Source organism: Phoxinus phoxinus, assembly GCF_949152265.1.
Source record: "Phoxinus phoxinus genome assembly, chromosome: 16".
Taxonomy (NCBI): Eukaryota; Metazoa; Chordata; class Actinopteri; order Cypriniformes; family Leuciscidae; genus Phoxinus; species Phoxinus phoxinus.
The window spans coordinates 19,677,318-19,694,259 of NC_136891.1; the positions used below are offsets into that span (position 1 = coordinate 19,677,318).

The window sequence follows — 16,942 nt, forward strand, 5'->3', positions numbered from 1 at the left end:
AAAACATTTCAGGATTTTTCTCCATATAGTGACTTCACCGGGAATCAACAGGTTGAAGGTCCGAATTGCAGTTTTAGTGCAGCTTCAAATGACTCTACAAGATCCCAGCTGAGGAATAAGGGCTTTATCTTGACAAACCATCGGTCATTTTATTTAAACATTTATATACTTTTTAAAGGGTAACTAAACACTAAACCAACTTTTTTTAGTTAATGATCTGTACGAATGGAGCTTCATAAATGCTGTTCATTGATTCGAGTACTTTTTTTAACATTTGAGTATAAAGTGTTTTAATTTTCAAATATATGGTGTAAAAACGTCTGAGTGCTGCCCTCTTCAGGTTAAACGGAATCTCCTGAAGCAGGGGTACTCTCTGACGTAGGGTACTCTCTGACGCTGCGAGCTCACCACGCCCCTGGCAGCCCCTGGTATAAAAACATCTGCTTCCGTCAACACCAGAGCGAGTCAGGAGCTGGAAATTGGAATTACGAGTATTGAAAACGATCAGGATAGCGTATTTTAGCATCTAGTTAGCATAGCATTTATAGTTATTTAGATTATTTTGTGTAGCTAGGTAGTTATTTAGCATAGTTGTTAGTGTTGTTAGAAGCATAGTTAGTTAGTAGCATAGTATTGCATCAGTTAGGATAGTGTAGATTTTTAGCATCAGCTTTATCTGTGTTTAATACAGTGGTTAGGATGGTACATAGGTGTAGTGTTGCCGGTAGCAACAGCACTGCTGGACTGCATAACTTCCCACCAGACTTAGAAATTAGGCGCCAGTGTTTACATGCACTTGTGTGCCAAACGCTGCTCTTCCTGCACGGACTCCACAACCGCCGGCGCGTTTTGCTGGATATTTTTTTTCACATAGCGGCAAAATATGCTTAACGTAGGTCAATAGTAATAATAATCCACTCAGATACTGGACCCATTCTCTCTTGCGCGGCTGCTTCGCTAACATCGTCGGATGCCGATCGCGAGGCGGGAGTTAACGTTAATGCGATGCGACACCGCAGTTTGAGCTAGCGGCTCGAATTGATATGATTTTAGCTCTGTGTCCACAGACAATTCCTCCACTTCAGGTGAGAAAAGTCCTCAACTTTAAATGACCGCTCTGTTGCAAAGCTACTTGCGTCACTCTCCATCTTAGCGAGTCTGACAGCAGCTGTCAGTCACTGCGGGTCTGTCAATCACCCGCTCAGCCCCGCCCTCGGTTCGTCCGTTGGGCTCTGCCCACTTTTCCAGCATTTTTCAAATATTGCCAGTGGGTGGAGTCAGGCTCTGACCAGGGGTTTAGTTACCCTTTAACCACAAATGGTCATCTTGCACTAGCTGTGATGCGCCACACGTTACGACATCACGTTGAAAGGTCACATTAGGCGCAACATGGAAGGAGATAGTACAGACCAAGTGTTTACAAAGCGAACGTGCAAAAACAAAATCAAACGGCCTTTACAAAAAAAACTAAAAGTAAAACAATGATGTTGGCCGATTTTGAATTTGGAGGAGAAAATGAGTTTTTCGCCCTACCCTACATTTTTTTAACCGGAACACGCGTGTCCTTTCAACGTGATGGCGTAATGTGTGACGCATCACAGCTCTGTCCTTCGGATGAGACGTAAAACCGAGGTCCTGACTCTCTGTGGTCATTAAAAATCCCATGGCACTTCTCGTAAAGAGTAGGGGTGTAACCCCGGTGTCCTGGCCACATTCCACCCATTGGCCCTCACCAATCATGGCCTCCTAATAATCCCCATCCATTGAGTTGGCTCTATCACTGTCTCTCCTCTGTCCACCTATATCTGGTGTGCGGTGAGCGCACTGGCGCCGTTGTTCTCATCCCAGTGGATGCTGTACACTTGTGGTGGTTGAGGAGAGACCCCTGATATGATTGTAAAGCGCTTTGGGTGCACAGTAGTACGGTACATATGAAAGCCCTATATAAATGCCTCATTCTATTCTATTCTAGTGCAAGACAAGCATTTGTGGTTAAAAAGTAAATAAATGTTTATTTTTTTTATAAAATGGCCGATGGTTTGGCTAGATAAGACCCTTATTCCTCGGCTGGGATCGTGAAGAGTCATTTGAAGCTGCACTGAAACTGCAATTTGGACCTTCAACCCATTGAAGTCCACTATATGGAGAAAAATCCTGGAATATTTTCCTCAAAAACCTTTATTTCTTTCATTTATTTCATGGATGACATGGGGGTGAGTAAATCATTAGGACATTTTCATTCTGAAGTGAACTTATCCTTAAACTTCTTATTTATTGAATCGTTGTACAAAAGCAGTATCCCACTTGAAATGATGCTCTTGGTCTGATTATCAGCACAGATTACCTACAGTACCACCAATTCCCTCTTGCTTGTGTAATCTGTACATTCCCTGCAAATCTTTATTCGTTTATATAACTTCAAAATTTGTCTGTGACGACATAAAGCTGATTCAAAAGACTTTGCAAATGTCTTCTTAGTAAAAAAAAAAAAGTAAAAAAACATGGGCCAGTTCTGGGAGAGTATTGCGCATCGTTTCGGTGGACAAGGAGTAAAGGTGATTTGAAAGCTGTCTTTCATGTGTGTGGGTTTCTCTTTCTTCCCTATGTGTTCTCCCATCACAGGACAACTACGGTTCTCAGTGTGTGTCCCAGCCTCCCACCCCTTCCCCTCTGTCCCCCAGCCCAGCTAGTCTGTCCTCTTATCAGGGGGACGACAGCGATAGCATTAGCAGCCCTGCCTGGCCAAAGAACCCCAGCAGCCCTGTAAGTGCCTCATGCACTTTTACTCTCTTCTCTTTATTTTCCTGCTTCTCTTTCTTCTTCTGTGGTTATTTAGGTCTCTGGTTTGATGGTGTGAGCTGTTTTGACCGCAGATATGATGTAATTAGACTTTTTCATCATGACACTCTACCACAAGATTGTTTGTGAAAATATATATACAAAATACTTTACCTGTGTTGGGGAAGCTAATTTAAAACTGTCACTTGCTAAGCTGCTCATAATAAAAATCTCAACTACAAGCCACTGCATTGAAACTACATAAGGGTGTTATGGTATAATATTTTTTAAATGTATACAATTATATAATTTATACTTTAATCAGAGTTAAAGTTTTTGAATGGTTGAAAATATTAATTTAGGTAACTGCATTATATAGAGCTTTAATTTGTAATAGCGTTATACATTTTTTTAAAATGTTGCCATAAAAGGCACAAAACCCATCAGGAGTTGGTCCAAGAAATAAATAAGCAAACTGATTCACTGCAGACTTTGCAACGCTACATATGAGGGTATGGATAGTTTATTACACCTTGATTTAATTATTGAATGACTATCAACAACATGTGACAAAAATTGTGAGAAAGTAGCTTGTCACTGGAAAAGCTCCTCTATTTTGAGAACAGCTGAGCTACATGTCAGTAATTCGTTATTTCCCAATATGGGTAAACAATTTTTGCCGTGATATAGTGCCAAAGTGTTAAACTAAATAATTCAAACTCAATTAATTTTGTGTGTGACAGCGAACACCATGGTAAAAGAAGAGGGATTGGGGAAGAGTTCACAGCTAACTAACTTGTACATGGTGAATCAGCTTTTCACAAAAGTTTTAATGGGAAAGTCAATTATTGGTTTTGTGAGGTGTTTAAGGAATACTTCACTTCAAAATGGAAAATCTGTCATCATTTACTCACCCTCAAGTTGTTTCAAACCTGTATGAGTTTGTTTCTTCTGCTGAACACAAAGGAAGATATTTTGAAGAATGTCGGTAACCAGACAGTTGGCGGCACCCATTGACTTCCATAGTAGGAAAAACAAATACTATTGAAGTCAATGGGGTCCGTCAACTGTTTGGTTACCGACATTCTTCAAAATATCTTCCTTTGTGTTCAGCAGAAGAAACAAACTCATACAGGTTTGAAACAACTTGAGGGTGAGTAAATGATGACAGAATTTACATTTTTGGGGGAACTAACCCTTTAAATCTGTTTAAAGTTTTTAATATTTCACAGTAAAATAGTAATTCCAGTCACAGTCGTGTACTCATTGTGGCTAGCGTCATTCTAAATATTCATATTTTTATCATAATTTGTGTCCAAAAGTTGTGCAAATATAAGGCAACACAGCGCAAACACAGATAAACATAGGACTGTTTGAAAGCAGACAGTCGGTACTTGGTAGCCTACTATACAGAAAGGCTGATATCGTCACATTTTTACAATTTCAGTATCAAAATGCACCACTACTTTTGACAACACTAATTCAAACAACAAACACATTCCTTGTATGCGTGAGCACACTTGTCCAAAATAAACTTATTCTGATTCCGAAATGCATAAACATAATCGGAAAGTATTCCAAATATTTTTGTAGTATTCCAAGTATTCCAGAAGTTATGTCAAAAGTTTTAAATGGTATTGTTTTTACAGAACAATATTATTTGCATTTTTTTGTGGTTTAAATGTGGCCCTTTTGGCCTCTGAACTTGAGTACCTCTAACCAACATTGTACACGCAGTGTTCTTTGAGCAAACCGTGTCATGCACAGGCACAGATAGACCACAAGTGCTGCTCAAGCACATGCCCTTTTGCTCTCTGACTTGATATTAAGTGCCCTTTTCGCAAAGCATTTTTTATATATTTTTTATATTTTAGTTTTTATTTAAATTTGGTGCATGGCATCTCTGGGCAAAAGCCGCCAAGCAGATCGAGCAGAACAGCATTCACGTCTCACTGACCTGCATTCACTGGTGACAACCAGGTTTTACTCTTAAGCTTCGGCGTTGTTGGTCACTACTGTCAAATTAAACCACTATTACAATCCACATAGAGCCTAACACAGGCAATAGCCCTCCATTCAGCTTTACAAGAAGCAAGCGAGTCTGGTGTAAAATAGCATTCTGCTGGGTCGGAAATGCCACCAAATTTAATAAAAACGGCCACAAAATTCAAGATATGAATTGTCATTGTATGATATGTCTAGGCAATGTCACACGAGAAAAAGTGTCATTTTCCTGAATATCACCACGATTCCAAATGTGATATTAATTTTAATAAAACTATTTTCAATTTTCCTTTAAAATTCTAAACACAGTAATGCCAGTTTTGACTTTTTGCTCTATTTGAACAATGATAGTAGTTCCAAACAAAGAAGTTGCGCCTCCCTGCAACGCAGAGTAAATGAAAGAATTAAATTCATGTTTCATTGACTCACAAAAACCCTTTCTTGTGCATTTATTGTTGATGTGGAGAGAAAAATATTTTTTATGTAACCGGTGGCTTTTAGAGCTATCGTTGGGTTTATTGAAATTTTGAAGGTTTATCCATGTCTGGAGCCCGAACACTTTAATGAGCTCAGTTTGTTTAATTTTATTTAAATTGTTATTCTTGGCTGTCGCCACCATTACAATTAATAATGTAATAGTGTATCATTTTAAATTTTCAAGATTTAAAACAAAACATTATTTTGTAACATTAACATTATTCATGCAGCTTTAATTGCAGTGTAAATACATCTAATTAATAATAGCATAACATCACATTGTAGTAATCTTTGTCTGTAATGCACAACATTGATTTTGCTCATTTACCAATTCTAGCATAATGCCAACAGAGGACATATTTATTTAAATGTGCAAATAATTTAAAGATGTTCTACAGTATGTAACTGACTTTATTGTTAATGTAATTATGAGAGACTTGAGCACCTGCCCTCACTAATGTCTGTGCACGGCCCTGGCCAAGCACCAATACTCATACCTATCCGAAATGGTGAACTTTACTTGCATGAGACCGTCAGAGTGGGACATATTGAGCAATGTGGATAACACTTTTACTCAGGACAAAGAACGATGGGCTTCAGAGTACGGGTGTGTCGGTGGTGATATATATCTCACTCTGTTCTGTATCCATCCACCCCAGAAGCTCAGCACGGGGAACATGACGAATGAGAAGATAACACGACTGTACGACATGGGCTGCGAGCCTGAGAGGAGGGCATGGGTGGATCGCTACATCTCCTTCATGGAGGAGAGGGGCACGCCGGTCCCAAACCTGCCTTCAGTGGGCAAGAAGCCACTGGATCTGTGCCGCCTCTACCTCTGTGTTCGAGAAATCGGAGGCTTGGCTATGGTGAGCAGTTCTTTTGGTTTCTGTGAGATTGCTGCCGTCTGTTCGTGCTGGGGTTTTAAAGGAGCAGAGCTGTGAAATGCATGCTAAAGAACGGCGAAAGCTCTCGTATTCTTCCTCATATCTGCCTCAACCATCAATCACAGACATCAAAGAAACAGAGGGAGGGGGGGGGGGGGGGGGGTAGGCTAAGGATACATTGCACCTGCTGATGGTGTTCTTTATTTGCACATGCTCTCTGCATTGGTTTTGCGCCTAGGATCTCACACAAGGTTCATGGAAGACAATATTCCAGAAAAGACACAAAAATTGGCCTGGCTGCCAATATCGTTACTAAGTACACCAAGATCCTTTTACATCAGGGGTCTTCAACCTTTTTCAGACCACATTCACAAAGATAAAACCGGAATTCCCTGCTACAAATGTTATAAAACTGAGTATGAATTTTTAAGCCTGGTCTATAATAACATGCATATACTAACATACTGTATTGATATTTGTCCTTGTTACACGTTACATGTATTTACTATTGTAATAACAGTAAATAATATGTAATTACTAGGAACTAACACTAAGTAGAGTGTTGGCGCTTGCAACGCCAAGGCCATGGGTTCGATTCCCAGGGAAAGCAAGAATTGATAAGAATGTAAATGTGTACCTTGAAATGCAATGCTTTGGATAAAAGCATCTGCCAAATGCATAAATGTAAATGTTAAGTTTATGTACATATATACAGTATGTATATGAAGACCACTTTAACTATTGATTGCTATCAGGATGTGAATAGACTTTAAACCAGTATTACAAAAAAAAATGTTTATGAAAAACATTCCCTACCCTAGCTTTAACTTGCAATTAAATCAATCTTTATTAATGTACACCGTTAGTCATACTTGTACATTTTAAATGCACTATTTACTATTATATTTTATTTAGGGGGACAATGAAACATTTAGCTAAAGTTTCTAGCTTTATCTTTGAGGTTAACAAATGCATAAAAAAAAATAAAAAAAACATTTTTAACAAAAAATCTGTTTCAAAGAGATCGACTAATACATGTAAGTCCCCCAGCAGTACTGCCACAGACCCCGTTAAAGACCCCTGATTTAAATAAAGCTTTTGTTTACCGCCAGCTTTCTGTGGGCGGTAATAGCGCAATGCTAATTATTTCTGGCTAACAGCGATGATGTTTGTGAAACCTGCGCATTCTATAATGAGCCTCATTTACATAGGAAATAGAGGTATGTTTATCCAAAAAAGAACTACAATGGATTGATTTTAGACGCATATAGCGCCTGGATAAGCTAAACTGCGGGTGGCGTGCGAATCAGTCCATCAGTGGAACCACTTAGTGAATTGATTGTTTCTCGAATGGTTTTGATTGAAAATCTCTCCTTGAACAGGTAAATAAGAACAAGAAATGGAGAGAGCTGTCCACCCACCTGAATGTGGGAACGTCCAGCAGCTCTGCCAGCTCCCTCAAGAAGCAGTACATCCAATACCTGTTTGCCTATGAGTGCAAGGTGGAGCGTGGAGAGGAACCCCCGCCTGATGCGTTCATCACGGGAGACGGCAAGAAGCAGACACAGCAGCCCAAGATCCAGCCGCCCTCACCTGGTGAACAACTTTACCATAGTACTGTGGGGAGAACAGACTTTTAGACTGTAGACTGAAGGCTTATAGCCATCAAATCACTATGCTCCATGGTTTATGGACTACTGTCAAACCAAAAATGATTCAGACACCAGATATAATTTTTGATATTTTTTTATTAGTGGGTGCAGGACACTATAGTTAATTTATGTAAGTGAGGATATAAATATTATACCCAAAAATTCTTCATACAGTGGACTACCAGTTAAATTTATAAATATTTGGGGCCAAAAATTATTGAGACACTTTGACCTGACCATGTTTTGCTGAAGTGTTTTTTCTTTAATTGCTAATGTGACATTTTTACACCACATACTGAACAAAATTAAGCATTGCTTGGTAATTTGTTGACCTAAATTGGTTTTATTTAATTGTGTACTTAAATTTAACAGATGACAGCTGTTCAACATAATTCATTTGTGAGACAGTCTAACGGAAGGATGGACAAAACCAGTGAAATATCAACTTATTTGATAACTATGAGTTCTTATTATATTTTATTAGCATTTTCTAAACTATAGCGAATAAACTGTGATAATGTGAGAGATGTTGAAGGTGTCTGACAAAATTTTGGTTTGGCTGTATGTCGTTTATTCAGGTGTAACCCTTTTGTGAAAAGTGAAAAGAAAGTTACATGTGAAGGCCGAGTATGGGAGTATTTTGTCGAGTATTTGTTCTTGGCATTTAAACCATCCAAGTTGTCAAGTAACAATCTTGTGGAAGAGCATTCAAAAGCCGCGTTTCCACCGAAATTACCCAGAACAATGTCACAGGAACTTTTCCCCCCAGACCTGTTGCTGTCTGCATTTTTCCACCACGGTCTAGTACTGTGAAGATTAGTCAAATTAGTCCGGTGACGTAGGACTGCGCACTACTCTGAATTTAAGCCTAAACAAAGCCTGAACCTCGTTGTCGGTCCATCGGTTGTTGTTCAATTCCGTATTCAAGTTTATTGTTGATTTGAATAGCAAACAACTCTTACTTAACGCACCGCAACAGACGTAAAAAAAATAATGGTTGAAATAAAATGCTGCTATGAGTTAACCAATCAAAATGCGGCATGAACTCAACCAATCAGCATGTTCGGCGCCCAAGCCCCACCCCCGAAAGTTCCTGAACTTTGAAAAAGTGCTACCTCCTGAGCAGGGACTTTCTGTGGGGGAATTTTTTACCCGCAACTTAATTTAGACACTGGCTCCTATGGTGGAAACGTGGAAAAAAAGCAAAGCTACTTGCTTGCAATCCACGGTGAAGCTAGATTTGTGAACTTTTTTTTTTTTTTTTTTTTTTTCTTAAGTAAAAAACCTTATTCAGTGACTTATCCTTATCAAATGACTGTAATCTTGAAGGAAAATTCACTGATTAAAAACAACAACCCAAATATCAACTGTAATCTATATGCCTTATGCTTCGGACTCTGGGTCCGGATGAATTAGCTCAAATGATCTATAGGGAATTTTAATAACTAATCATGAATATGATTAATATTCTGCCTATTACAGTTACATTAAATTATCGAAATTGAAAATGTATAGATTATATGAATATATGAATAATCGATCACAACGTCTTATAATTCCTCATTCATATATCAATAATCTTATTTAATTTCGATTATGAGATAACCTTTAAGGGAAATTCATGTAATGATCAAATAGGTGTTTGTCCTGCAAAAACCATCAAAGATCACCCATCAACCTCTCAGTAAAGCCATCTCCTTATAAACTCCAAGAAACATTAATTTTCTGGCCGTGAACCTTAATTTTCCTGTGTTTATAGAATTAAATCTAGTAGGCTAAATAATAAGAGCTCTGGCAGCTCTTGGATCTTTTAATCTCATTGACTCGTTTTACAAGCAATTTCACGGAAACAGTTGAATATATTGTTTTAATAAATGCAAAACTACAGAATATAGGCTATTACACGAGATACAGGTATTTACACAGGGTAACGTTACGTAAACACATAAGACAAACGGATAACGACATGTAGTGAGAAAGTGTGAGAGAGAGAGATAGCTCTAATTTAGGCTGGTGCTATTTAGAGCCGTAACGCACACCTCGCAGGCGCGGGGAGCGATTTACAGAGGTTTTTGGTCGTGCGTCTGGGAGAGAGAATAAGAGAGAGAGAATGAGATCGAGGGCCGGAGCGCGCTCGATTTGAATGCGGAACAGAGAGAGAGGGAGAGAGGGAGAGAGTGCTCTGGGGCACGCGCTCGATTTGATTGCGGGACAGAGAGAGAGAGATAAAGAGAGGATGAGAGAGAGAGAGAAAATGGTCACGTGTGACCATAGAACAGCAAACATCACAGACCTTTGAGAGAGCCATCAATCGAAACAAACCTTAAAACATTAACACTCGTTAGAGTTTGATACTTGCAAAAGGTTCGTTTGTGTGTGATGAGCTGTGTCCAGCCTGCGCGTGTTCTCGGAGCAGCGTGCGCGTTCTCGTGCTGAGGCGCGTGTGCTTGTTGCCAGAGCAAGCTGTTCGCGGGAGTTTTGAAGAAGGCCTCTTGTGGAAGTGATATGTTACTGAAGGAATTCAGGCTTCGTGCGTTCGACTCTTAGGTGGAAACGAACAAAGTGGAATTTGGAAATTAAACAAAAGACTGAGATAAAGCAAATAAAAGGAGGGAACTCCGTGAGGGAGTTTAGATCGGAGACGTCACATGATGAGCAGTGATGAAGGCAGGAAGCGCAGAGCAAGAGAGTAAGGAGGAGCTTTGTTCCAGCTTTTGAGGGGAATACTTTCTCCGCCCCGTTTTTCGGGAAGGACCAATCAGGTGCCGAGATTCACACGCGGGAGAGTTCTCCTTTGTTCGCTGGGAACGTCCTTCTGGCTTGAAATGCAACAGTGTGTGGCTTAACTTTTCGGCTCCAGAAATATAACATGTGTAAAACAATGTACATTACTGCATTCTGCTATCAGAATTCGACTCCGTTAGGTTTAGAGAATTACAGAGACATCAAACACATCAGTTAGATTATGAGAATACAAAGTTTGATTATTATGCATTAGTATAGACATTTAAAGTTTGATTAAGGTTACACCGGGACATTTATATGCTTTCCTATGGTTTATAAACACATCTTAACACACAAATGGCTATATTTGGTACATTTTAAGGGTGACTTTATGGTGAAAGTCCTTTCCTTTGTCTGAGGCCATGTGGTGTCTTGGTATGTGTGTGTGCTTCAGTCTCAACGGAATGTGTGGGTGTCACATTACATGTTGGTGTGAGCCATGTTGGTGTGTGTGTGAGAATCACGGATTCACCAATCTGACCAGATGTCAATGTTGCTACACAACCATCCTAGCAACTTTGTGGCCAATTTTTCATGGAATGTTTTTCTATTTCCCCCCCTCAATTACTTAGCTGTAATAGTGATGCTATTGGAGTCCAATATAATCTTCATTAAATTCTTAGCTTCATCTGCATCACTCACATGTCGCTCTGGTCTGCCTGCCTTATAATGAATTCAGAGCGGCTCTAGACAGAGCTATAAATATCTGACAGGTGATTGAGTCAAACTGAGACGGAGGGGGGGAAGGGGTGAGAAGGAAAGAGAGCTGCCAAGCTTCCGGCTTAAGGATTCCCGTTCCCCCTCTTCCTGAGGCTAATGACTGGTGACGTCACTGGAAAAGAGAGAGAGAGAGAGAGCTGTCAAACAGCAGGGGAGGGATTCCCTCCAAGAAGATTAATGGGGGAGGAGTGTGGGATAAAAACAAAAGTGACCTCAGCCTGACCCCTCGCTCAATGCAGACCAGTGAGCCAGCGCTTTTTTCCCTCTTTCTCCCGCCCTCTCCGACTCTGGGAATATGCGTAAGGTCATTGGCGGTCACACAGACTGGAAGTGTTACAGCATAGCACCATGTATTGTTTACTTTCAGCGCTGAAAGATGGTTTTGTGGCTGGCAGCAGATCAAGGACATGTAAAGCAGACACTCTTTCATTCCCTCGTTCTTTCATTCTAACCCAATTCTTTTAGTTCCCTCCGCTGAAATCTTTTGAAGTACATTTTACTGCTCTGAGCTGCGGAGGAAAATGCAAATTGGTTTTATTACTTTGCATCAACTGAGCCGTAGAAATTTCAGACGTTATTAGGACGGTGTCCTTTTATGCCATTGCATTTCTATGGAAATTAATAACTAGTGTATTCAAATGTTATTGGATTATGGAAATGCAGTCTGGGGATTGTAAGATTTTGGTTTCTTTCCCTGGAGCTTGGAAGAACTGATTAGGACATTGTCATTTGCTTGTAGATTTATAAAATACCATTTAAAGCACAATCAGAATATAATAATAATAATAATTTTTTGAAAAGTATTTTAAAATATTACACAAGCTGTTTATTTTAATGAGGCTTTCATATTATTTAAATTTTGGTAATATGCAGTTCGTTGTTTCATAATGGGGGAAATCAATTTCGATCCAGGAAATCGCTATCCTGTTATGAACACCATTTATCATTCTATAAATAAATAAAAGATTGCGTCGCATCTTTGCACAATTGTTTGAGAGCATCGGAAATGTGTGTAAAAAAAGTTTCCAAGCCTTACTTTTCACTAAACAAATGAAAGTGATCAATAAAGAGGACACTCATTTTTGCGTACAATAATATTTCACATAACAGCCCTTTTCTACTCTGTTCAACAGCAAACTCCGGCTCTCTTCAAGGGCCGCAGACTCCTCAGTCTACAGGCAGCAGCACCATGACAGAGATGCCAGGGGACCTAAAGCCACCAACACCAGCCACCACACCCCATGGACAGGTCACCCCACTACCAACTGCCAGGTGGGATACATTGATGTGTTATATTTTAGTGTCGGTCAGTGTTGGGCACTTGGAAAATGAAGTGAGCTAAGCTAGCAGTTACTCTACATTAAATGAAGCTTCTCTACACTGAAGCAACCCCCCTGGGAAATAGGGATGTCCAGATCCGATCACATGATCGGAAATCGGGCCCGATCACGTGGTTTCAGACTCGATCGGAATCGCACGTTACCTCCCGATCAGGAATCGGATATATATGTAATGTATATATATTCTCATTATTTTTTAACACATCTATAGTTATGCGATGGCACAGAGTTAGACCCTTTTGACTCCACACAGAAACAGCAACGCGTGCGGCATGACATCACTTTGTTGACATCACCAAAAGTGAAGAATTTATGTTATTTATTACTTGATTGTTTAAGCTACCTCACAGAAGTGCTCTGTTTGTTAACAGAGTTGTTGAATGTTAAAATAAGGTGAATTAAATAAAAAATAAGGAACATCCTGGATCTGTTTTTTCGCTCTTCTTTATTCTTTTTTTATGTACGTATTATAGAAGTATCGGATCGGGACTCGGTATCGGTAGATACTCAAAATCAAATGACTCGGACTCGGACTCGAGGGCAAAAAAACCTGATCGGGACATCCCTACTGGGAAATGTAGCAAGATAAGTTAAAGAAACATGGTATAAACTATTTTACTACATATAAATAAACTATATGCTACATAGAAACTATTTTTTTAAATGTCATTTTTATATTGAACCAACCATTTCAAGTCAATGCTATCTCAGTGATCAATAAAACTCAGTCAAACAGATAGGCAGGATCATTTTTCAGTTCAGTTGTTTATTCAAAAACTGTTCCAAACCCATTTTAAAACAAAAACAATAACAAAACCATAGTTATGTAAAACCCTAACTATAACAAAAACAGGTGTCGAGAGTGTGTGTATCTTTCCATCAAGTAAATTTCTCGCATGTCAGCCCAAGGATTGGTACGTGATGTCACCGTCTGGAGCAGAAAGTGGCGGTAATGCACCAAAAAGCTGTTTGCCAACCGCCGTAAAACACAAAGTCGTCTTAGAAACGACTTAGAAATGCTTGGGGAAAAGTAGCTTGTGTGGACGCTACCGCAATACTTGATCATTAAAAAGAGCTTTGCTACTGGAAGAGGTGTTAGTGAGGCCAGCAGGGGGCGCTCACCCTGTGGTCTGTGTTGGTCCTAACGCCCCAGTGCAGTGACGGGGACACTATACTGTCAAAGAGCACCGTCCTTTGGATGAGACGTTAAACCGAGGTCCTGACTCTCTGTGGTCATTAAAAATCCCAGGATGTCCTTTGAAAAAGAGTAAGGGTGTAACCCCGGCATCCTGGCCAAATTTGCCCCTTGGCCTCTGTCCATCATGGCCTCCTAATCATCCCCATATATACTGATTGCCTTCATTACTGTCTCCTCTCCACCAGTAAGGTGGTGTGTGGTGGGTGTTCTGGCTTAATATGGCTACCGTCGCATCATCCAGGTGGATGCTGCACATTGGTGGTGGTTAAGGAGATTAAATCCATGTAAAGCACTTTGTGTACCCAGAAAAGCGCTATATAAATGTAATGAATTATAATTATTATACTGAAAAGCTATTTGATACCACCCTACTGAGAAATGTAGTTAAACTACTTGTAGCAACACTACTGCCCAACACTGGTGTCTGATACTCAAGTGTGTGCACTGTGCATGTATTGATTTGTTGTCCTTGCTTCACCCACACTTCTTTAGAAACAGTGGTGTTAGTGTGCAAGATCCGTTCTCCGAAGGCAGTGACCCAGCCTTCCAAAAACGAGGCCCCATGCATGGAGACGCCACCTCTAGGATGCAGTTCGACACCAGTAAGGATCCCTATGGAGCTCCCAGGAAAGGTGTGTTGTCGCTGCTGTAATTACTGCATATAGAGCTGGTTTCACATTTCTGCTCACTGCTGCCTCCCTGTGCTCCATTTACTAGAGCTGCATATTCATTATTTTCTTAGACATTGCTGCCATCTAGTGTCTGCAGGTTAAAGCCAGCATGAAATTAAAACTGACCTGAATATTACGTTTCACATAATATTTTTTAGAAATGTAAATACTCTTTCATGTTCTTTATCTTCCTTGCAGCTAAAAAGTGTTCATTTGTTTTCAGGTGGCTCTGAGTCCTTCATGGCAGGGCAGATGCCAGGCAGCGGCATGCAAGATATGTATCCACGTGGCCCGCCCTCGGGGATGGGTATGGGTCCACGACCCCAGTACTCCTACAACCCTGGTTTTGAGAGGAGGTAAGTCAAAACACCTTGGTGTCAGTTCATTAACTGCATAAAAACAATGCAAAAATCACTATGCCAACTTTATTTAATGTTTATGTTCACAGACCAGACCATGTCATGGGACAAGATGGGGGAATTGCCCCCCCTGGAAACCAGAACAACATGGTACCTTCAAACAGTGATCCCAGCATGTTCTCTGGCAGTAGATATGCCTCTCATCAGAGGTAAGAAGTGGCTATTGTTGACTAGTTTATATGAATGCATATGGTGTATAGAGCTGTAGTTTATTATTATATGTTTTACTGTAGACATGGACATGACGGCTATGGGCAGCAGTACCCTCACAGCATGCCATATGGTGCACATGGGATTTACCCCCAACAGCAGGTCAGCCATCAAATGTGATCAGAATTGATCCCTCTTTTATGCTGAGAATTAGAGAGAGTTTGTGATAATTCTTTATGATTTTTCATTTCATTGTGGTTTGGGGTGGGACAAAATATCGATAGGGAAATATATCGTTGTCCTTCTCTGTGCTATACGAGAAATTGATACGCTGTTGCGAAATATCAATATTTTCATTAATATTAGGTGTTACTCAACACATGAATGAGGGAAACTAGAACATAAGTTAACTAGACGGACAGCAGTGTGAGTAAAATAATAGATGCCCCAGCCACGTTTAAGTCCAAAATCTGGAAAACTTGCACTTAACCTTTTCACTTGCATTTTGTTTTCATAGTTAGACAGATATCGTGATGTATCATTATAGGATTGTCTAGCAATAAATTGATTATTGCAGAATTGCTGTATCATGATATTATCGGTATCGTGAGCCATGTATCGTATCGTGGAGGTACCCTGTGATTCCCACACCTAAATGTGGTAATTATTTATGCTATATTAATACTATATTTTGACACTTTGTTTATTGGCTGTTGCAGGGTTATAAGCGGCCTGGGGAAGGGATGTATGGCCCTCCACCTAAGCGGCATGAGAGTGAAGCCTATGGTATGCAGTACGGGGGCCAGCAGCCTGACATGTATAACCAATATGGTTACCCAGAACGTAGGCCCATGCAAAGCCCGTTCCCCTATCCATATGGACGTGATCGCATGCAGCCAGGTGGGCAGGGACCTCCTCAGCATAGCATGATGAGTAGTGGACCACCCCCATCCTCTAACTCCAGTGGTGGGCATCAGGGGAACATGTGGCACACCAGGCACGATATGAGCTATCCTTACCCCGGCCGGCAGGGTCATGGGGCCCCCTATCCCTCCATGAGCCGTGGAGATGATCCAGAAGTCAGGGCTAGTCAGGACAGTCAGTGGCCTGGTCAGCGTCAATCACCATACCCACCACACTCTTCATCCGCTTCCAGCTCCATGCCCCCTATGGTTAGCCGGCAACCAACTTCTTCCTACCAATCTCCTCCAGCAATGCCAAACCACATCTCTCGTGTCCCAAGCCCTGCACCATTCCCTCGGTCTGTGGGTGGCTCTATGTCACCCAATAAGGCTCACATGATGGCCTCTATGAAGCAGATGCAAAAGCCGGGTGGCCCAGGGTCCATGCCAAGTTCTCAAAGTGGTGGTATTCCTGGGCAAGGCTTCCCAACAATCCATCGGGATTACCCAATGGACTCAGTGGAGGCCACACAGCTCCAGCTTAAACCCCGCCGAAGGTTAACATCCAAAGACATTGGTACGAAACCCTTTTCCAGTGATAAATTATTTATTTTAAATCGGCCTGGTTACAGGAAGGTTCTTAAAAATGCTTGTAAATCTTGTAGGCACACCTGAGGCTTGGCGTGTGATGATGTCCCTTAAGTCTGGGTTGCTTGCGGAGAGTACATGGGCTCTAGATACTATAAACATATTGCTCTATGATGACAACACTGTGTCTTCCTTTGGCCTATCTCAGGTAAGTATAGACCAGGCACTGTTGGGTTTTTAGGCTTAAAAGTTAAAAGGGTAGGAAATGATTGCTGAACACTTTTTGCAATTTTGTGGTAATATTTAATAGCACTTTATGTTAAATAATAGGATATAATATTGTAATATATTTTGTGCCTTTTGGTTTTCTAG

At 40.6% G+C, this 16,942-nt stretch overlaps 1 protein-coding gene across 5 annotated transcripts in view; it reads left to right on the forward strand.

The window, feature by feature from the left end:
* The window catches only part of arid1b (AT-rich interactive domain 1B), an 84,292-nt gene that overhangs the window by 63,974 nt on the left and 3,376 nt on the right, over positions 1 to 16,942 (forward strand). For 2 of the 5 annotated variants that reach the window (XM_079639185.1, XM_079639186.1), the window contains 10 exons: positions 2,623 to 2,763; positions 5,919 to 6,128; positions 7,529 to 7,742; positions 12,436 to 12,574; positions 14,333 to 14,472; positions 14,735 to 14,867; positions 14,960 to 15,079; positions 15,164 to 15,242; positions 15,800 to 16,559; positions 16,648 to 16,778. In XM_079639185.1, coding sequence (XP_079495311.1) covers positions 2,623 to 2,763; positions 5,919 to 6,128; positions 7,529 to 7,742; positions 12,436 to 12,574; positions 14,333 to 14,472; positions 14,735 to 14,867; positions 14,960 to 15,079; positions 15,164 to 15,242; positions 15,800 to 16,559; positions 16,648 to 16,778 — 2,067 coding nt within the window. The remainder of the gene's footprint in view (positions 1 to 2,622; positions 2,764 to 5,918; positions 6,129 to 7,528; positions 7,743 to 12,435; positions 12,575 to 14,332; positions 14,473 to 14,734; positions 14,868 to 14,959; positions 15,080 to 15,163; positions 15,243 to 15,799; positions 16,560 to 16,647; positions 16,779 to 16,942) is intronic. The other 3 variants (XM_079639187.1, XM_079639189.1, XM_079639188.1) reach the window with 2 other exon arrangements.